This window comes from Calonectris borealis, chromosome 8 (assembly GCF_964195595.1).
Source record: "Calonectris borealis chromosome 8, bCalBor7.hap1.2, whole genome shotgun sequence".
NCBI classification, from domain to species: Eukaryota; Metazoa; Chordata; class Aves; order Procellariiformes; family Procellariidae; genus Calonectris; species Calonectris borealis.
In genome coordinates, this window is record NC_134319.1 from 10,314,860 (window position 1) to 10,336,519 (window position 21,660).

A 21,660-nucleotide genomic window follows, 5' to 3' on the forward strand; every position below is an offset into this window, starting at 1 on the left:
CCCCTTCCCCTTTATTTTTTGTTTTATTTTTCAACCAGCCAAACGCTCTTGCCTGTTGCAGAATCGAGGGCGAAGCATCCAGGCCAAATCCTGCCCCTGTGTTATGGTAATCGCGGCTGCCACCCAGCAGATGCAGACTGCTGAAATAATAAGGCTGTTTAACAGGCACGGAGGAGGAGAGGGGAGCTTTTGTTTGGCACTTGCCCGGGTTGGAGTACACTTGTAAAGCAACAACTGGAGCTCGTTGAAAAGAAGTGGAGGTTATTAGATGCGTTTCGCTCACTGACGATGGCCCTGTTATTTTTTTTCCCTTCGGATGCCAGGCAAAAGCTCCAGTGCTGAAAAGGAAGAGGAGAGAGATGCCACCTGAAAACGTACTGCTTTTGCTGCTGGTGCCCACTGGCAGAGCTCTGGCAGGTTGGACCCCACTGTTCAAGGATGCTTAGGTTGATCTCCTGCATGAGGGGTGCTCCTCAGCTCTGCCCAGGACCCTTCCTATGCCCTGGGAAGGCTGCGGGGTCTAGAGGAAGGAAAGTACCTTCCTCAGATGCTGAGCAGGGGGGCCCTACTGAAATCAGGCTCTTCTCTACCCATCCCGAGGGAATGCAGGGCTGTCCTCCTCATGGAACACAGCCTTCCCTGATGCTCCTCTGCTTTCCAGGAGGCTGATGAACATGCGAGGCCGGGTCCTGCCTGTTGCAAGTCATCAAAGCCAAGCAGGACTCAAGGGTGCACTTAATTGCACTCGGAGCTGTTGAAACACAGAGCTCGTCACCAGCAAAGGTGGCCCAGAATTTGTCAGGGCCTGGAGGGCAATGGGTTGCTGATGGGGATGAAAGAAATTCAAGTGACTGCAGGAGCTGGGGTGACATAAAACCTCATCCCTGGGGGTTATAATCCCATTTCAAAGTGTTGCAGTTTTGGATGGGAGTATGACAAAAGATAGGTCAGGGTGCCATGGGGTTTTTATCTTCCCCCAAGTAAGTGGGGACAAGAAAATGATTAGATGGGTTGGGAGTCTGTCCACCCATCCCTCTACCTACCTATCTACCCCTCTGTCTCGATGCATCTCTCACCAGCCCTATCTTTGCTCTGAAAAAAACCCAGCGATCCCCTTCAGAAGCCAGGAATAAAATCAATATATTCCCCCTCCAATTCAGGTAGCTCCCCATAAATCTTCCCAGCTTCAGTTTGGTCTCCTAGGACCCTTGGATCAGTTGGGAACCTATTTAATCAGCTGAGATGATCAGTGCTGTTTGTTGCCGAAAGGCCCTTTGAACTCTTTGTCTCTTCATTGAATGATGCTCACGTCCCCCGAGGATTTAGCCAGACTGGCCCATTCTGCGTGACAAGTCTCAGGTTAATAACGCCGGGTGCTGGCAGCGCCCACCAAAGTCCGGCTGCAAGCCCAGGGTGCTGGGGAGAGTCACAGCCCCTCTGCCAAGCGCTTATCACTGCATCTTCCTGCGGCCCCTCGCTTGGCTCGCTGCAAAGCTCCATAAAACCACACCAAATTGCAAGCCCAGCAGGAAGAGCATCCAGCCTGATGCCAGGGGAAGAGAATTATAGCTCCTTTTGGGGAGGCTCGGCAAGGGCTGTGAAATCACAGCCCCCATCCTGGGGGTGCAGGCTTGGTTTTTAGCATATTTTAGTGCATTTTAGGTTTTAGCTTGTTGGGAATCAGCTCCACGCCGTACCTTTACTAAGGGATGGTGGTTTCTGGAAGAGGTTTCCCATGCTGGTCCAGCCCTCGGGAGCAGGGGGCTCAGCATCACTCAGGATCTGGCCTCCATGAAACAAATCTAGAGCTGCCCCAAAACAGCAGGACTCCTTCCACTGGCTTGGACCAGTTTTCAACCAGGCAAACACTGGTGTCACCTTCAATAGCCAGGCTTCTCTTCCAGGTGGCTGCTACCTGCCTTCCCAACCGCCTCCGAGCAACCCAACCTGGTGAGAAACAGCCAGAACCTCACCCCATCTCCATCCAGCTCTGGCCCAAGGGGTTGGTGTTTCTCCTTCCAAAGGCTTCTGCTCTCCATAAACCACAACTTAGCATGGACCACCATCAAGACAGGCGAAGCAACCTAATCTATGAGCGCATTAGGGTGTCGGAAAACAATAATCCGAGAAAGGAACACATTATCTGGCCTTGTTACTTTACAAAGTAATTTAAATTAATTTTTCCCTAGAGTGGTTAGGGAGCACTGCAACTTGCCCTTGTCTATTCTCTCCGGCTAATGAAGCTTTACCAGCGGCTGCTCGTGAATTCCTATTAAGACCTCATCTTAGAGGTTACAGGGCAAAGCAATTTCTGCTCCTGGGAAAGATGCCTATGAATTTGTAATTGTAAGTCCGTGTTTGATAGGGATTAGCATCTGAAAGGGGTAGAGTGGTGGGTAGCAGAGAAAACATTATTTCAATTAGCAGAAGAAAAGCAAGTTAACATCTGATTATAGTTTACACTTTTAATTTTCTCCTATTCTGGCATCTGGGATAATTATTTCCTGAAACTATCTTCCCCCACCAAGCCAGCCAACTCTTTCTTTCTCCTCCTCTTGGCCATCTTGGTTGAGATTCACATGGAAATGGTTGATGAGTTGGGTTTTTTCCTTTCCTTTCTTCTCCCAGGCAATAGCCAGTCTCACCAAATTTGGGGATGGAGAGGACGTTGCTGTACCAAACCAAACTGAAACGAGATGTGATGTTCCCCTTTGCACCAAGGAGGTCCAGGCTGAGGACAATGGGGCTTTTCTCCTCAGCCAGGCTCCTGGTCAGGCTTGTGGCCAGCAGCTCAGCACGGTGCCAGTGCCCAGCTCTCCCAGGCAGAGCCCCGATGCCTAAAGCTTCACTCTGCATTAGGAAATTTCCTCCGATCACCCCCTTTCCTCCCACCCCATAAAGGCAGATGCCGGTCGCTCTGCAGGGACTTGGCCCTTGTGCCAACCTGTGCTCCAGCTATTTTTTTCTGGCTGCTTGGCCTCCTATTTCCTAATGATGATGCAATCAGTTTTCGGATGGGAAATTCCTCGTGAGAAGGCTTGTTGTTATTTAAGGAAGATTATGAAATCCATCCTTAATGAAAGGACAGGAGAAAACCCTTCCACCAAGTTACACCGAAGCCTGAGATTATCATTTTTATGGGCTTCCAATCTTTCGTGCCTCATGTCTTATCAGTGAATGCAGCTGGAGGCTTCAAAAACCCTCCCAGCTTGCTGCTGATTTTATAGGACGAAGATTAGAGATGATCGGATAGTAAATTATTCATTCCATTCGATATCGCTGGGCAGGAGGGAATATCCAGAGCGAAGTCAGCTCCCTTCTCCCTTTCTGAGCATCACGTACTGGGATCCCGGCTGTCTGCCACTCCAGCAATGCAGCGGCACTTTCCCCTGTGCTCGGAGAGGATTAGGGGTGCAATATGCCCTCTGAACAGACAGGAAAGCCGAGGATGGAGGCTCGTCCCCCAACAATAAGGCAGACCGGAGGCAAGTGGATTTTCTTCTCGTTTCAGGGATTTTTAGCTTGATTCCTCCCAGCCCAGGGCAAGGTGGGACAGATCAGGTAGGTGTTTCCTCAGCCTAATTTCTCAAGGTTGCGGGACCTGAGGCTGATGCGAATGTGCTGTCAGACCCTTGGCAGCTATTGACCCCACGGAGAGAGGAGCAGGGAGCTGAGAGAGGACAAATCCTGGCAACTGTGTGTAAACAGGCAGCTGGACAGAGGAGGGAGCCCATTGCTGCCCGTAGAGGTACGGAGCAGCAGCATTGCCTGTTGGGACCCAGCACAGATGGTGGCCAGCATGATGGTGGTCCAGAGAGCTGTGCCAAAAAGCAGCCGGTGTAAAAACATCATCCAGAGGGACCCATGAAATACGCACGGGCCACGGTGGTGCTACTGAGGAGATCTCGAGGAAAATGAAGGGCATAGCACGGCCCTACCTGGTGCCCGATGCTGGTGCTATGTCTGGGCCCCATCTCAGATGGCTGCTTGGGTACCAGCTCCCAGTGAGTGTCCTGCCAGGAGTGGTCCTGGCCGACCCTGCCGGAGCATCCAGGCTGCCTGGGAGGAGAAGGGGAAAATCCCCATCCTCCCCAAACCAGGGTCCAGAAGGGATCACGGCCACCCCCATACCACCCCTACTCTCCCTGCTGCTTATTCAAGGCTTGCAATTAGCATCAGCCCTGGGGGACTCATTAATGGTCTGACAAAATGTCTAATAAAATGCCGAGAGGTGGGTTTTTTCTTGGCCCTGTGTGTGTGTGCAGGAGGGGAGCAAACGGCCCAGCTGAACCCCAGGCTGGCGGGGGGAAGACAGGGACGGCATGGGGCCATGCCACATTGCCACACCATTGACATCGGGGTTTTCATCAGCACATAAATATGAAAATATATTACTGTTTAAAGGCATTTTTGAAGAGGGCAAGTGAAGATGCAGAGCTGTGGTGGATGAAAAGCCTTTTGCTGCTACCATTTATCCACACTGGCACGCTGGGTCAAGAAAATGCCCTTTTTACGGCAGCTGTAGCTCCTGGCTCTCCCCTGGCAGCATCCATCCCAGGCTGGGTTTGAAAGTCAGTGTCGATGGGAAATAAGAGAATTCTGGGGCAACTGAGGAATATTTGGTTTTGATGGAAAATGTTAAAAGAAACAAGCAATTAAAAATTGGGTTTGTGGGTTTTTTTTTTCTTTTCTTTTTGGAGCAGCTATGGAAATGTAACAAATTCATCATTACTGTTTTTTTTCTAGGAAAAATACCGTCTCTTCTTTAGGGGCTGTTCAGGCTTGCTCTCATCTATTTTCTGTATTTTCATGGCTCTTTCTGAGAGAGGGGGAGGAGATGGAGAGGGTGAAGGATGGAAGGAAGGAGGGAGGAAGGAAGGAAGGAAGTGAAGGAGAAAGAAAAATAACCTCCATTAAAACACAGAGCCCCACAATGTTTTTCGAAGAGGAACTGGCATCTGTGCTCTGAGCCGTATCACCCAGGAACACATTTTACACTCAGGAATGTTGCTTTGAGCAAATGTTAATTTTGGCTAAAACTGACGTATTTCTTAGGGGGAAAAAATACCAATTTTTGGAGGGTATCAGTGTAAATCCTGAAATTCCAAGACCTGCTTTGTGCAAGACCTGTTGTACGGGCAACTGCTCACATGAGTTCCTGGGAGAGAACTGAGCTGGCTCTGGCTCCCGTTGGGTTTAACGAACTGCTGCCAAGGTGATTTGCCCTTCTGTGCCTCAGTTTCCCTCACCTGTAAAATAGACCTGTGGGGCTTCGCCTCACCATGACTGGGCGATGCTGAAGGCATCAATGTGAGAGACAGCAAGATTTCCAGCATGCTGCGGCAGAAACGCGTAGCTTCTCAACTCTTCAGGTCCCAAGCCATGGCCAAAAAGACAAAAAGATGAGCCAGATGGCAAACTATTTGCTGAAATTTCTGACTTTGCCCCTGCAACAAGGTTGCTGCCATTACAGTGACTTGCTATTTCTCATCCCCCCAGGCCAGACCCAGCGATATGCAACCAAGCAGGTGCTATGGGCGCTTTTGGCCACAATAGCACATACCTTCCTAATAGCCGCTGTGGGCTAAAGGAGGTGCGCTGGAGCACAGGGGAGCTTTGAGATAAGCAAAAAGCGATTCCCTGGCCTCATCAGCAAGCCCAGAACAATTAAATAATTAAATTTCTTTAAATTTCTTATAAATGTGGGAATGTGCAATGGTAAACTGTTATTTGCTCCTCAGGAGGGAGCCAACAGCAAGACCCCTGTCTGGAAGGCACAACAGCCCTGCCTTCATCTTGGGGTCTGGTCTGTCATGTCACCGTATGATACAGGTGGATCCTTGAGACATCCCTGTCTTTGGAAAGTCAGCCCAGGGTCCCTGGAGCTGGGCTGGGCAGAGCCCTGGGGTGAGGAGACAACCTGGAGTACGTGTAGAGGAGAACCAGGAGGAACCCCGTGAGCAACCTGCTGCAGCCCCAGGTGCGGCTGGGGGGTGGATAGCAATAGAGAGATGTCTCAGACCTTGAATTTTCTAAGGACAGCTGCAGGATCGGTTTCTCTAGGACTTCTGCTCTGCTGATAAAGCCTTCTGCTCTAAACAGCTAGGTTTTTTGCTGGGCTTCTGCTAAGAGGCAAGCAACAAGCAGGTAGCAAAGATCACAAGCTCTGCGTGCTTTCCCAGATAGATAACATGGAAGCAAGTCATGAGGAACCCAAAGTTCACTCTCATTTTTATTTCTTCGCAAGCCATTCCTTTTTCTCTGTAACAGGATTAGATTGCTTTTATAGGGCCTTATTATGGGCAGGTCCCTGTCGTGCCACTTCCTCGCCCGGTGCAGCGGGAGAGTCCCTGCCCCAAGAAGCTCATAAGCAAAAACCAGCAGGGTTGGGAATGGGATTATCCCATATTGCAGGTGGGGATTTGGCCACGGAAAGCAATTTAGGAGAGAGCCGGGAACTGGCTTCAGTCTTGTACAGCTCAAGCCAGCTCAGGCTTGTTTTCAGGATAAATGACATTATTCTAGAGCCAGGGGAAAGAGGGAGGATGAAGGAGGGCAATCTGCACTGGTGGGTATGTATTCCTGAGGGTGCTGCACGTTCCTGAGCATGGGTCCCTTGTGGGTGCCTGCGTGGGGACCCGGCACCCGGGCAGGGTCCCTGGGGGGGTGACCACCAGCCCCAGAGTCCGGGAACTCAGATGCTGCCGAGGGGGATGCTCAGCGCCCTGGGGCTGGGCTTGTGGAGATGCTGTGACACACCACGAAGAGTTACAACGAAACCACTGGCTCACAATTTGAAAATTTCCTTCGGGAGTAACTGAAGTTGCACAGCCGTGAAGCCAAATAGCTTTTATTCTTCCTGTGGGGTGGGTTTGTCAGCCATCCAAACCCGGCATGGGCTGGGAAGCTGCTTAACTCGGGATCTGCGACTTTCCCTATCCCGCAGCATCTGCGCGGCTGATGTGAAGAGCCTGCAGGTATTTCTACCTCTTCTGGTGTTAAAGAAATTCTGGAAACAGTCCTGAAGGCTCAATAAAATGAACGCTGTGTTTGCTTTGTTTAACAATCTCTCCATTAAACAAGGCATGGGAGGTGGGAGGCAGTGCTCGGCATCAAGTCTTGTTTATTAAACGGAGGTTTTTAAGCCGCAGATGTGTTTTGCTGGGTTGTTAATGACACTTGCTGAAAAGAAAAGAGCAAGGAAGCAAGCGGGCAGCATCCCCAGGACCCGGGGTCCCGTGGGGTGGGAAGGGATGTCAGAGCTGGGGTATCGCTGGACCCCCCGGCTCTCCTGCTGTGGGGAGGGGGGCTTGGGGGACACCAAGGTCCTGTTCAGCCCCATTCCCCAAGCGCCACGCTGGGAGAGAGATTTACCCATCTGGACGTCGCTTCTTCCTCTTGGACGAATGCAAATGTTCTGCGGCTGAGTCCCTTTCCACGCCCTAAGGGAACTGTCAGGTTCAAGTCACCGTGCCCCAAATTCCCCGCCAGCCTCCTGAGGAAAAGAAAGAGGCACCTCCTTCCACCCCTTCCTGCAGCAGGATTTGAATAACCAGGTACGAGCATCAACCTCCCTCGTTAATGCGTTTGATAATTGACCAACCGCTCATTCCTGTGGGAGGGCGGTGTGCCCAAGCTCCTGGCTGCTCCTCCGCGCCCCGAAGAGCCCGTGGCCCTGCCTGCCGCCATGCCTGCCCGCTGCCTCCTCCTCCTGGGGCTGCTCCTGGCGCTGGAGCCTGCCTGCTGCCAGGAAGGTAAGTGCAGGCAGCTGCCTGAGGTCCCGGGGAAACTGAGGCAAGGGGGAGGCAGGGAGGTGCGCCGAGCCCCAGGCAGGCAGGACCTGCTGTGCGGGGTGGCTTTGGGGACAAGGGACAACTGCAAAAGGTCCCCTTAGGAAGAGAAAAAACATCCCAGCTCCTGCCCAAGCTTCAGCTCTGGCTTCACCTCAGCGGGCGATGGGGACGGGTGGGTGTCCGGTGAGTTGGGAGGTCTTGCCGGAGCCGGGACACGGAGGCTTTCTACCTGTTTTGCTGAAAACTGAAACTGCTGTCCGAGGTTTATTTCTCCTGCTTACACGGAGATAAAGCAGCTCTGATCTACCTCCGGCAGGACTGTGCACCGAGATGAGTAATCTGTTTTCTTAAGGCTTTTTTTTTTTTTCTTTCTTTCTCCTCGCTCTCATCCCTGGGCAAGCGTTGTGCCGGGTCGCTCCCCGAGCTCGCAGGTTTTCCTGTTAATCTGTAATTTTGATCATTGCCGAGGTGAGGGTGCAAATATTTCCTTCTGCAAATTGCCCTCCTGTTCCCTTCCCAAAGACTTAATAGAGAAACTTCCTATGGCTAGGGCATTATTTTTAGGAAATTCGTGGAAGGACTTGTCTAATGCTAGAAATAATAAGGAGTAATGAAAACTCATCTGATGCTGCCAAAGTCCTGGAAAATTCCCTCCCCCTTTCTCCTTTTGAAGCCCCAGCCCTGACCGCTCTTCCTGTATTTGTTTACCAACTTGCTGAGGATTTAACAGTCTGGGGTCTCCACCGTCAGCAGGATTGAAAGTTTTGCTGTTGCCGGGAAAGAGAAAAAAAACAAAAAGCCTTCAATGAGGATTCAGAGCCTGGCACAGCTTCCTCAGAGAGGGGAAAAGACAGGGGCCACCTGATGCTTTCCAAGCACTCGGGGAAGATGTATCAAAAAGCAGATCTGTGTCTTCAAACCAGCTGTTGAGTATGGAAACGGCGTTACAACACTTGCAAGGGCTTATATTGACATCGGCACTTCCCTTGGTCTCATTTGTAGCTGCAGATGCATGGACACACCTCTGCTGGGGGTGCAGATCATTGCTTAGTTTGGCTTAGAAGATATTGTTTGGGAGGGAAAAATCCATCATTGCCATGGGGCGAAACAGAGAGGAGGTGGCAGAGCCCTAGGGACAGGCTGTCCCAGGTAAAGCATTTTTCCAGGAACACAGTCCCGTTTCCACAGGCGAGACTCATCCTTTGGGCCATCCCTCCTGGCAGGGCAGCAAGGCGTGCTCCGGTGGGGCTCCAGCCAGGCGCTGCCCCCCGGGGCTGCCATCCACGTACTCACTCCCCAAGAAGACGCTATCAAGCTCTTGCCTCCGCCTGGTTCCCATTCCTCCTTTCTTATGCCCACGCAAGTTCCCCCTGCTCGTGGGGGTATTTCAGCCCGATGCAGAGGCATTTGCTGTTCCCCCTGCCATCCTCATCTCCTCTTGCAGCCAGGCTCTATACGGTCTCTCAAAGCCAGAACCACTTGATTTTGGTTTGGTATTTTTCCTTTTGGCTTTGGATGCTCTGAAATCTGGTGGAAACAGCCGTCTGAGTGAGGTTTGGCTTGCAAAAACATACCGTACTCCTGAGCATGGCTGCTCGGAGGAGGTTTCCTACCACTTATCCTCTCGCCTCCTTTGCTTGAAGATCACGAGATGCGTGATTTGGCGATTTCAGTCATCGCTGACTTCATTCCCTGGTTGACCTTGAACTCCCTTAACCCCAGCAGAAACCTCACCGAGGGCTGGACCTGATCATCGCCTCCCAGGCTTAGGTTGGAAACCCTGGCCCCGGCAGGAAGAATAAACCACAACTAATAAATAAATGTGGCTGAGATAACAGCCAAGGGCAGAGCGAGGGAGGAAAGCAAAGTGGGCCAAAGCTCAGCCGGGAGGCAATAGGTGTGTTGGGGGCTGCACCCGCGGGGGAGATGGGCATCAGGTGGGGCAGGAGGGGACCAAGCTCTGCTCTTCCTCACTGCCACCGCCCCCCTGGTACCCCCCACCACAGCCTGCTGATATGATGGGATTTCAGCCAAAACACGCTGATACAAGAGGGAATTTCCGCCTGAATTCTTCCCACTTGAGTTTTGGCCCCAGGACCTTGCAGTAAACATGGCAAGTGTCTCTGCGGGGAGGCAGGGGGGCTGCAGGCTGTTGTTCAGGGCTGCTCTCCCGGCCGCTCGCCCTGGGGTGCCACCGCTTTCCGGACTGGCACAGGTGGTGAATCCATCGGCCAGGCTGATTTCACTTCCAAGAGGAAAAAAAGGAGCTTTGTTTTGGTTTTTTGGTTTGTTTTTTTTTTTTTTTTTTTTAAATAAAAGCCTCTTGCAGTAAGGATTCAAGGAGCTGGAGGTCTTAACAAAGGACACTCCCCCTCCCCAAAAGCAGAGGAAGGAGATGAGGGCTGTCAGCAGCGGAGCCAGCGTGGAGCTGCCTGTGGATGAGGAGTTTGCACACGCAGAGTGCACAGCCCACCTTTATCGCCGCTAGTAAAGATTATTTGCTGTTTATAGCAGAGGTTTGTCTCCTGTGAGACAGGTGAAGTGTTCAGCTAGCGTAAAGCTCCCGAGTCAGATTGAAATACCAATGCACTCGTCCTGGGGCAGCTTGGCCTCGCCAGTGCCGGTGGCAGGGGCTGGGTCCAAGCGGTCCGAGGCTGATGCTGGGGCTGGTGGGGAGCATCCTCCACCTGCCCCATCTGCCCGCGCAGAGGGACCTCATTTCTGTGCAGGGATTGGCATTTCGATCAGCAGAAAGAGGAAAAGCCGTGCCTGAATAAATAGTAATTAAAACCCAAAGGGATGTGTCTGCGTGGACAAGGTCTCCTTTTGGTGCTGGTGCAACAATGCTTAAGGATGGGTTTGACTACACTGAGTGCTCCATTGCCCAAAAGCCGGTGAGAGGCGAGGAGCAGCCCTCCCAGCAAGGACTGGGACAAGGTTTCCTTTTCTCATCGCCCTGCCCTTGAGTTCCTCCTGCAGCCAGGAATACGTCTCGCAGCCTTCCCACCCGTGGCCGGATCACTGCTTAGGTCTGGCTAGAGAAAAATGAACCTGTGAGTCCATCCCACCCTGGGATGCCTTGGCCAGCTCCCGGCCCCCCGCCGCCCCCCCCCGCCGCCTGGCCCCCCGCCAGCCCCGCCTGGCCTTTGCGCTGGAGGCTGTTGTTCTGAACACTTCAGCCTTCAATTTCCCGTCATAAATCAGTTTGCTGCTCTGGAAACTTGTTGAACAGTGCATTTTACTGAAATCCACGCTGGCAAACGTTTGCTGTGAGAGTGACAACTGAATTTTACACCGTCCCTGTCACGGGATCCTTACTTTACCAGGCAGTATTTGGAAAATAACCCGGGAATGACATCTGTGGCATCTGGGGATGGAGAATAAACAGTCTGCTGAAACCCCTCTGCTTTCTTTCCCCTGCCACTTTGGGCAAACATGCTCCCTCCCTCCCTCCCTCCCTCCCCAGCCCTTTGTCCCCCCCATCCCAGTCATCTGCGCCCCACTGTGTATATATGGGGAAATCCATATATATGGATATATAGGTTATGTATGGATATATAGGTTATATATGGAGAGATATATAGGTTATATATGGATATATAGGTTAGCTATGTATGTATATATGGGGCCCCAAAGCATCAAGGCACCGTGCTCCACATGCAAATGTGAGTGACACTGCTGTTATTTGCACTTTATTTCGTTGCTATCACCCAGGTAAGCCTGCCTGGATTAACAGCGACATGCTCGGCTCGGCTTTGCAGGACCGAGCTCTTGGCTGGACGTTGGTGAAGCTGGATGGGAGAAGCTCGGCCAAGCAGATAAAGCCTGAGGATGTACTTCTAATATGTATCCTTTTTTTTTCTGCAGCCCGGGGCAGTCTCCAGCCATGGTCACAGGGTGTCATCGCAGTGGTTGTGTTTCTGGTCCTGGTGGCCATCGCTTTCGTGGTCAATAGGTTCTGGTGTAAGGAGAAAGTGTAAGTGTGGGAGCCTCTGAGATTGCTTTAGGTTGGGCTTAGCTGCCTCTGCACGGGTCACTTCCAGCCGCCTCCATCCCCGTGCCAGGGCTGGGAACACTGTGATCGCTGCCAGGCAGGGAGAGCAAAGACTCCCTGTCCTGGTCTCCCTGTCCTCTTCTCGCTGTCCTGGTCTCCGCTCCCTGTTACTTATTGCCAGGTGCGAGCATATACCATCCGTCCCCGCTGCTCCCTGCGCAGGGGCACCCCCAAACAGAGCACCCAGGTACTACTGCAAGAAAGATGGGACAGCCGCAGCATCGTGGCTGGTTTACATAGGCATGCATCTTGGGGGGCTGGCCTGAGCCTGGTTTACTATGGATTTGGGGGTGCAGTTCCCAGGTGCCTTATATCCATGGGAAAACAAGCCCAAAACAGCTTAATTTGCAAAGCAGACCAGGCCAAGTTGGCAGAAGGCAGGCTGAGGAGGCGGGGTCTTGGGGTGTACCCCGATGCTCAGCAGGTGGGCTTCTGCCCCAGATGCATTTAAAGGGGGCCATTTGGGATGCATTCAGGACCAATGAATAATGCAATGTGTATGTATATATTTATATGGTCTGATTTGCAACTGCAGTCTTTGTTTCCCAAAGCGGAACCTTTGTCCTCAAACTGGAGGAGCCCCCAGCCCATGGAGCAGGGGCAGGGATGGTGTTTCCCATCTCTGCCCGTGCCCGGCTGCCTCTTCCCAGCCCAGAGGCAGAGGATGCTGAGGAAGGCTTGAGGGGGGATGGCGACTTGTTTTAATTAATCTGGCCTCTCTTCAGAAGAGCCGGCAACAAGGCTTGGCAGCCTGGCACGCTGCCAGCTCCGCGCTGTCACTGTGACAGCAGCTATCACCCAAGCCGCTGCCTGTTTATGCCAGTTTGTTCCTTGGAAAAGCCTCTGAAATTGCCCTGGGTTGAGCGCTGGAGGAGGCAAGGATGTGCACTCAGGGTGGACCTGCACACACCTCTGCCGTTCGGGCCATGGGCTCACTCCAGAGCCGAGCTTTTACGTTCCGGCTGAGGTCGAACATCTGGTACCTGCCCCGTGGTTCCTTCTGCGAGTGATCCAGACTCACATCCGAGAGGGAGCCGCTGGGTTTTGCACACACGGACACACATGCGTGCACCCCTCCTGTGCCAGGCTGCGGGACAGGCAGAGCCTCGGCGTTTCTCTCAGTGTCAGTTGTGACCCATAGGGGACTATTTTGCAACAGATTACGTAGAAAAAGACTGGAAAAACCAGTTAGCGGGAGAAAACAATCCCACGTATTGACAAATGAGTCTTGCTGACTGCCAGCCCGGCACTGGGAGTACCAGCTCCAGAGCCAGGGGTTGGCACTTGGCTTCTGGGCACGGCCCCCGCAAACCTGCTGCGAGGGTGTCTCTCCTCACCCGTGTCCTGCTGGGAAAGGGCTGAGCTGGGTGTCTGAGGCCAGGATCACACGTCCGGGTCCCTTATCATCTCCATGGTGTTGGAACAATCTCTTCCTCTACCCTGTCACTGTCACGAACTGCTCCCTGGCATGGCCCCTCCGTTGCTCTCTCTCAGCTCCTCTCTTCTCCCCCTCCAGGGAAAACGTCGAGACGGTGGTGAGCATCGAGGACAAGCAGGAGGCTGTCATATCCAATGGCCATGAAGGGAGATACTTAACTGCAGCAGCTGACTTCAGGTGGGGGACTTCCTCAGACTTCCTACCCACAGCTCCCAGGCTCTGCTCCATCCCCCTGGGGACAGCTCAGACATGCAGAGCTGCAGTCTCTCCTACTCGGGGTCTCACATGTCCCATGCACCAGGTTTTGGGGCTTTTATCCTCTCCAGGGTCTAAAGAGGAGGTGGTGAGGGAGTATATCCTCCTCCCCGGTCCCTCCCCATCCCTGCAGCTGAGCCCCATGGTCCATCCACCACCTTGCAACCTGCTACACCACATTTTTCTTATGCTACATGACACCTTTCAAACAGAGGAAACCACCAAAAGTGGCCATAGGTCACTACACAGACGTTGACTGTCAAAACAGCCCTTGCTAGAAATTAGAGCAATTCCCACCCCACGCTTGGCTCTTCTCCTGGCAGCGGCACCCCCCCGGCCTCACCCCTTGCTCAATGCATGGCCAGCACCAGCAAGGTCAGGACCCTGGTGGTGGCTTCGGGGAGGCTGGTCTTGCTGGGGGTGAGCTCAGCGCCGTGCTTCTCCCTCCCAACACAGGTCCAAAGAGAGCCAGCATGCCTATGAGAACACCCTGGAGCCCGAGGAGAAGGTGATCACCACCGCCATGTAGCAGGTGCCCCGGCTGGCCGCTCTCCTTCCTCCTCTCACTTTGCTTCCCGCTGTCGCGACGGGCATTTTTGCAGGGACCGTCTGCACTGGCATCTCCCATGCGCGGTGGCTCCCCCACCTCTCCACGGCACCACCGCCTCCTGATCTTTTCCCTTCCCACATGTGGGATGTGCTCTTCTGCCTCGGGGGCTGGTGTCCATGCAGGCATCGGTCCCCTGGAGAGGTCCGGAGGTGCCACCTCTCCTGCCTGGCGGTCACACCACCTGGTTGGTGAGGTTGATGTCCCCAGTCCCAGGGGAGTGCTGACCTGCTCCAGACATGGAGGGGTCCCCTCTGGGTGCGTGGGACCTTCCCGCACCCCCAGCCGCCCTCTGGGGAGCTGCCGATAGAAAACCCATTTTCTCCATGTTTCACCCTCCTTTTTACGACACCATGCATTTTAATATCAGAAGAAACCTTCTCCCCTGTATATATCTTCCCTCTGAGCAATAAAGAGAATTGTTGCCCATAGGACAGCAAAGAAGGTTGTTTTGTTAATCACCCAAAGGGCTTTCTGGCATCTCGCAGTGCTCCCAGCCTTCGGGCGGTTCAGGAAGGGAAGGACACCGAGGAAGGCAGCGTGGGGGTGGGAAGGATGCTTATACAGGGATCAGCACCCCCATCTCCCCCATGATCCCTCCTGGGTAGGATCCAGCTCTTATTTCCTCGCTTGGATGAAGCCAAGAGCGCTTTTGCCTGTGCCTATGTGTCAACAGGGGAGAGAAAAAGGAGGGGGATTTTTTTTTTTTGCTCAGTGTTTGGACTTCCCCAGAGCCATGAAGGGTTGTATGGGGAGGTGAGCATCGTTCCTCTCCATTTACCGGATAGGGAAACTGAGGCATGGCACCAACCCAGCACTTCCCAGCACTGCTTGACAGGTGAAAGGCAGCATTCCCTGAATCCCACCAGCCCCAGGGCGCAGACCCACAGCCAACTGGGGACCATTCCCAGGGCTGGAAGCTGGGAATGGCAATCACTTACTGGTGTTGCCAGGATGTGGCTCGGGGGCTGCTCCGGGTGGTGCTGGCTCTCCCTGGGGCAGCTGGCCGTGGTGCATCCTGCTCCTGCCGGGCTGTTCATTAACCAGGGTCCATTTTCTGCTGTGGTGGGGACAGCGCTGGGGAAGCGCTTGGGCCACCATGGGAGCAACGAGTGCTCCCAAGCCACGATGTTTGCAGATTGAAATGAGAGATCTGTAACGCCTTGGCTTTCCCTAGGACATCAGTTGCCCGAGCAGCTTGCAGGGTCCTTCCCCGACCAGCGAGGAAAGGGTTAATGGGCTCTGCAATCAAGGGCAACCTGGGGCTGGAGGTGGAGCAGGACTGGGAGGCGTGGGATGGGATGGGGTAGGAGGGGATGGGGTTTATAAGAGGGGCATTTTTGGCAGCCCTTGGGTTTGGGGGGAGCAGGATGGTTTGGGGGCTCTGCTGTGCTTGGGGCTGTGCAAACACAGCGGGGGAGGAGGTGGCAGGAGGGCATCGGATGCCTGAGCCATCTCTTGCTCTCTCTTTCTGCTGAGTATTGGGGCAAGGGGAAATGTTAGACCTGCTGTGAAACAGCAGCTGTGGTAGGTTTGGGTCTGGGGGGAGCCCTGGCCTCTGCTCAAAAGGTGCTTTGGAGGCCCATTTGCAGGCAGCAATGCCAGAAACAGGCAGCTGGGGTGTTGAGGCTGGAGGTACCACTTTGTCTCTCACTAGCAGAGCTCCTGCTCTGCATGTTTCAACCCTGAATGGGCTGTCCCCTGCTCCTCTGTGCTTGCCAGTGACCTTTAAAGCTCTGAGCTTCTCCTGGAGGAGGTGCTGCCCAGGCTTTTTCCCCAGGCAAGGGCTTACAAAACACCCCATTTCCCTAAACCACCAAAACCTACTGGATATTCCCCAAAGTGAAGCTGTGACAGTCCTGATGGGGAGCTGAGCCCAAAACAGGCTGCTTCCCACTGCTGGGAGCCCTCCAGGATGGAGCTGAGCGCTGGAGCTGGACCCTGGTGCTGCTGTCATGCTTCCCACAGGTGAAGCTGTCAATGTCCCTAGTGGGTGGTGACCCAAAAATTCAGGCTTGGGAGTAAAACAGGAGCCTCCCAGTAACAGACCCATCCTCAAAGGTATCTCCCCGAAGAGCCTCACGTAGACAAGCGTTTCGAAAATGCCCTCAAGACTCAGCATTGAGAAATCACAGCTCCAGTTGAGAAATTGCATGGGGGTAGAAGAAAACAGGCAGAAGGGTTGGCGGGGTCAAGCCCTGGGGTGCAGAGGCACCACGGCTGCTGTCCCCAACATCACGACAGAGCTGTTCCCTTCTACCAACTTCCCTTGGGCAGCTGGAGGCTGAGCCAGCCCCAGGCTGGGTCCTGGACCTCCCCACTCGTGCCCCTGATGGATGCTGCTCCCCAGACTTTTCTCTCGCAGGTGCCAAACGTCACGTGGGTTTGGAAAAAACAAGCTCCCCGGAATTCAGCAGTAATGCTTCGCTCAGCAGGATTTAAGGGGGATTAGTCATTGCGCGTTCCGGCCGCGTCAGCAGTCGGGCTGGGGGTGTGGCGAGAGGAGGGGAACCCATTAATTTTTAGCTCCCGGTTGCAAAAGGAGTTAGAAACGGCATCCTTATAATGAGTAACAGCAGGAGTTTATTCCCTGCCCTGTGCACACCCTGAATATGTGACGAATGCCCGAGCTCTTCCCCCGGCAGTGCCTGGATGTGGGTTTGGAGTGGAGGTGTGCTGGGGGCTCGGTGGGTTGCTCTCCCCAGGGATCCCTCCCATGGTCGTAGATGAGGCTTTACAGCTGCGTGTTTTGGGCTAGCCCAGGAACCTCAATGCTTGGTCTTATCCCAGCCAGTGCCCCTTCAGAGGTTACTTTCCTTGGGAAGACATCTTTTGCAAGAGCCGCTGTGTTATCTCACCAGTGGGATCTCACCTCCGCACAGTCCGTGATGCCATCCTGCCTCAGTTTCCCTCATCCATCAAGTATGACCCGAGGCTGTCTGTGCGAAGCGGGCTGCCTTCCCGCGAGCTGTGCAGCCGGCTCATGGCTGCTTCTCGGTGTGATCCTAAAAAGAACAAAAGGGAGCGAGCATAAATGAAATTTATTGTTGGAAAAATCTTAATTAGATTTTAAGCCCCAAAGGGAGAAAAGTGAGGTATTATCTGACACAGCTAATGAGTGTTAAGGGTCCATTGTTATATTTCTTGTTTACCTTTCTGTGCTGGCTGATACAGCCCGGATCCTCGCCTGTACTGCCATAATTAGGATATCTCATCTCTCGCTGATAGGGTCGGGGATGCTCTTTAAAGCACAGTGCTGTCTCATCCCTCCCTGGTAGGATGAGCGTGATCGGGAAGGCAACTTCTGGCATCTTGGCACTCATGCCCACCGCGTTGACCCTGTGAGCTGGGGGATGCCTTCCAGAGCTGGGGCTGTACCTGATAGCCCCCAGGTGATGGGCACCTCCAACAGCCTTGGTGACGTCTCTGAAGGGCCCTGAGCCAACTTGCCTGGGAGCCAAATGCTCTGCAGCACGGGGAGTAATTGTGTCCTCCACAAGTCACCCCACAGCCTCCAATGAAGGGGAAGGACATCCGTCGGTACCCCATCTTACCCCTCACTCTGTAATGCTAGTATCGCTGAAGTTTGGGCTTCAGAAAGACGTTCACGGTTGGGACCTGCTGTGGACAGGATAGTCTCCTTTTGGGCAGAAGATATTCAGAGTGATCTTTTTGCATTATCACCTTGTTACAAGATGTATCACAGCTTTCCTTTGTGGCCTAGGAGGGTGCAACTCATCTCTTGGATCCCCAGCTAACAGGGCATCTTGTTGAAAGCCACCTTTACTCTGATGCTTCCCTGATCTCTCCTGAGGTTCTTTAGCTGTGGAGGTTTTCTGTTCCAGCTGTGACCACAACCCAGAAGCAGCTTGGGCAGCTGTACACCTACCATATAAATTATTCCAAGGTGGTTTAATTAAAGGCTTGTCGTATGCAGGTGAACCGCTGCTGGAAGGACCACCAGCTCCAGCCCTGACTGCGAGCAACGTAGCCTGGGGTTTATGTCCTGGCATTGGGCGCCTTGACACCCACGTGATGTGATTTGGACCTCCAGAAGCAAAAAGGGACCCTGTCCCACCGTCGTGGTCCTTTGGGCCAGGGAAGGAGCCCAGCCACCCAGATGGGAGCCGGGAGCGCGGTGTGTAGGGGTGGCTGTGTGTGGGCAAGGGGGCTGCAAAGTTTTTGGTCTCAATTCAAGCCACTGAAAGCCAGGAGTAAAATACCATCCATTGTTGGTTTATACACCCGTAGTAGCCAAACAAACATCCCCGGAGCCTGTCCTTATCACTTTATTACACCTGCTAGAGTGAATAGATTAAAGAGGATGAGGGAGGGGGGAGAAAGCAGAAGAATCCAGCAGAAAAACTGGGTTTTGGGATTGTTAATTATTCTCTGGGGTCTCTAATCTTTAACTGGCAAACAGCATCACTAACTGTCTTAAAGCCCCTCCTGGAACATCCTGATAATAAGCCATCTGCATGAAGGCACCCCGTTATCTGCCCTCCTCCAGCCGCCTGTGACATGGCTGGAGTGGGAGATAATGAATGTGTGGTGTGTAATAATGACACGTCATTCATGATTATCGGCCTGATACCCAACCTTTTAGCTCCATTGTTTGTGCTTCAAAAAAAGAAGAAAAAAAAAAAAGAAAAGAAACAGAAAATAAAAAGGAGGAGGGAAAGAAGAAAAAGGGGAATTTTTGGTGCTACGGGCTGTCCCGGGGTCCCCGAAGTGTCTCCCTGCCAAAGGGGCTGGCTCTCATAGCATCTCCCAGAGGGTTTGGTGGTAACCTAGAAGGACTTGCCCACGGATTGGCAGCTGCTGTAGCCATGGTGATGGAGGGAGAAAGCTGAGACAGCGCAGAAATGTCATCGCCTGGCAGGGAGACATTTGGGGCAAATGCTCGGGCGATTAGATCTGTGTCACCGGGCGCTGCCCAGCTCCTCACGCTGCTTTTTGCTGCTCTCAAAGCTGTTTAGCGGTGGCTTGGCAGAGGAGGTTATCTTGAACACACTGCTGTCCAGAAACTGCCAGTGTTTGAAGGCGGGGGGGATGTTTGGGTTGCCCGGTTTGACCTGGTAAGCTGAAAAGCGGAACAGTTTTCTCCTGGTTGCCGCTGCGTTATGGCTCCGCAATGCATAGGTGCTGCCAGATCTTTCCCCAAAAGCTTTGGTCCTTCAAACTGCAAACATGGGTTAGGCATGATTCTTAATGGGGAGGGACTTTAAAGTGTTTGGCTCATGTTACCTCAATTATTGTCAGATCTGCCTGGAATAACGATCCGTTTTTGCAACAAAAATGGCAGTAGTTTCTCCTCTTTCCTGAGCAGATTTCCCAGAGCAGTTTCCCCAGGGAAGGTCTCCGCTGGAAGTGGTTGGGGTTTGGCCATTCCTAACAGTCAGGAAGACTCTTGGAAACCAAATGAGCAGCCTCAGTCATGGCAGTGAATAAGGTGATGGCCTCAAAACACAGGGCTGGGAGGCAAAACAGGGCATCGTACAGACACAAGGCTGGGCAGCATCTCTGGGTCCTCATCAGATCTATCCTTTCCTGTTCTGGCCTTATTCCCCCTATGCCCAAACCAGAAGATGCTGTAGGGACATCTTCAAGTGCCACCTAGTTTCCTTTGCGACCCGCCACCAAGGAGACAGGGCCGGGTCTTTGTGGCCAAGCACTCCCCAAGCTCGTTGCTTGGACCACAAGCCGGAGAGTGGATGAGCAGAGCTGCAAGGTGGCTTGCTTGTTCCCAGATGGGTGGCTGAAGTGTCTGACAAACAGGGCCAGTAATGAAATCCTGTGTCAAACTGCTGCCCTCCAACGGCCTCGCTGTGCTGGAGCTGGGGAGAAGGAGAGCTGGAGTCTGACCTTTGAGACCAGCCCGAGTCCACCGTCGGTGCAAGGGTGGTGGCATCGGCACCTACGCAACCTGCGCCCAGTCTCTTCCTGGGGGTGAGAAGGGGAGGATCGGGAGAAGAGGAACTCTGTCTCCAGCTGCCTTGCAAAATAAATACAAGCTGCACCTTGCTGGTTATTCACAGCATCCCTATCCCGTTAGGTACCAAGACGGACAAAACAAAGGTCCGGATCCTCCCTGGCGGACACGGGGAGCAGGGGGCTGCAGGAGATGTGGAGATGCTGAGATTTGGCTGTCCTGGTCTGGCCATCAGCAGAGGTGAGCTGCCCAGACAGACAGACACGGTTTGGCTATCTTAGTGCCTGCAGTGATGCTGGTGAAGCTATTGCCATGGGTGAGAGCTGGACAAACAGCCTTGTCTCTCACCATGGCACAGCATATGTGCAGCCCTCCATGCCTCAGTTTCCCCTGATGCCTGCTGAGTGCCCAGACACTCGCAGCGACAGGCTTTCCCTGCGCTGTGGGTAACACCACCGTTGTGCTGGGGACCACGGCAGAACGGTGCCTGCTCTGCTGCCTCGCACGGCTGAGGGTGGGGGTGGGATGGGGACGGGGATGCCCCCAGGGATGGGGCGCATCCGCTGCCCTGCTGGGCCTGGCCATGCTCCCTGCCAAGCCCAGGGGGTTTTGCCAGGGACCAGGGAGGACTCTGGATTTTTCTGGGTCTCCCATTGCCACCTGGTGATCCATTTCCCACCCGGACCTGCAGCTCACCCAGCAGCTCCACCTTGGCCTGGGAGCCCGCCTATGGCCGGTGCTGGGGTGAGGGCCTGCAGTTGGTCCCTGCACCCCCAAAACGAGCGTGGCCCCAGGGCCAGCGCCCACCTGCACCCCTTGGGCAGCTCACTCATGTACTGAGCGGTCAGTTCTCAGCCTCTGCAGAAAAGGGCTTGAGACGGACTCGTGCTCCCTCTAGGGACTTTTTTTTTTTGCAAGTTGATTTTGTTCTTGCCACCAGCATTTGAGGGGGGTGGTGATTTCTCCTCTGCTTTGTTTGACCCCAGATCGTTTCAGTTGTTTTCTTACCACGGAAACTCCTGGAGGCAGAGGTGAGGGGCTTGGTGACCCATGGCGTGGGAGGGGTGGAAACAGGCTCCTCAGGCTCAACGGGGGGCAAAACCACTGAAACAGCCCTTGCGGTTTGAGAAAACACTGGCAGGGCTGCACCCTTGGGCACAGCCTTGACTCTGGGCTGCTGGGACTCATCCTGTACTCCCCTGGCCCCCCAAATGCAAAGGAAGCCAAAGTCATGCTTGGGGAGCACCTCCACAAGGCTTTATTCTCATTTTAGAGAGGAGGACAAGGCTGACCACACATTGTTTTCACCTTGGTGAGTACTTTCTTCAGGTTAGCTGGTGACACATCTCTGAGCTGGCTCCTGAGCACCCTCAGCTCAAGGAAGTTCAGTGCCGGGGCAGAAAAACCCGCTGGCCTTCCTCTCCATAACAGCAGGCACAGCGCCAGCCCCAGGACGGATTAGGGGGAATGATTTGGAGGGTGATGCATGGGGATGCAGTATGGCTGCGGGGGGGAGCTCTCCTGCCCCGGCACACCCAGGCTGGAGGCAGGGGAGGGATGTCGTGCTTGGGCAGTGTCCAG

General features: G+C 53.6%; 1 protein-coding gene and 1 long non-coding RNA gene across 2 annotated transcripts; one reads left to right on the plus strand and one right to left on the minus strand.

Annotated features, from left to right (window-relative positions):
* The first annotated feature begins 3,068 nt into the window (after nt 1-3,068).
* PDZK1IP1 (PDZK1 interacting protein 1) lies at nt 3,069-14,578 on the plus strand. Its single transcript, XM_075155836.1, has 4 exons — nt 3,069-7,754; nt 11,661-11,769; nt 13,364-13,462; nt 13,997-14,578. Exons 1-4 carry the CDS (start codon nt 7,688-7,690, stop codon nt 14,067-14,069), a joined length of 348 nt encoding a protein of 115 aa, XP_075011937.1. The 5' UTR covers nt 3,069-7,687; the 3' UTR covers nt 14,070-14,578.
* LOC142084816 (uncharacterized) lies at nt 11,683-18,765 on the minus strand. Its single transcript, XR_012674450.1, has 4 exons — nt 17,300-18,765; nt 15,089-17,152; nt 12,758-14,809; nt 11,683-11,751 (listed from the first exon to the last, which is right to left on the minus strand). It is a non-coding gene; the product is annotated as an uncharacterized LOC142084816 (long non-coding RNA).
* Nucleotides 18,766-21,660: the final 2,895 nt, after the last annotated feature.

Coding starts and splice junctions, on each gene's coding strand:
- PDZK1IP1 (XM_075155836.1), top strand. CDS start 7,688: ATGCCTGCCCGCTGCCTCCTCCTCCTGGGGCTGCTCCTGGCGCTGGAG. Junction 7,755..11,660: donor GCCTGCCTGCTGCCAGGAAG/GTAAGTGCAGGC, acceptor TTTTTTCTGCAG/CCCGGGGCAGTCTCCAGCCA. Junction 13,463..13,996: donor ACTGCAGCAGCTGACTTCAG/GTGGGGGACTTC, acceptor CTCCCAACACAG/GTCCAAAGAGAGCCAGCATG.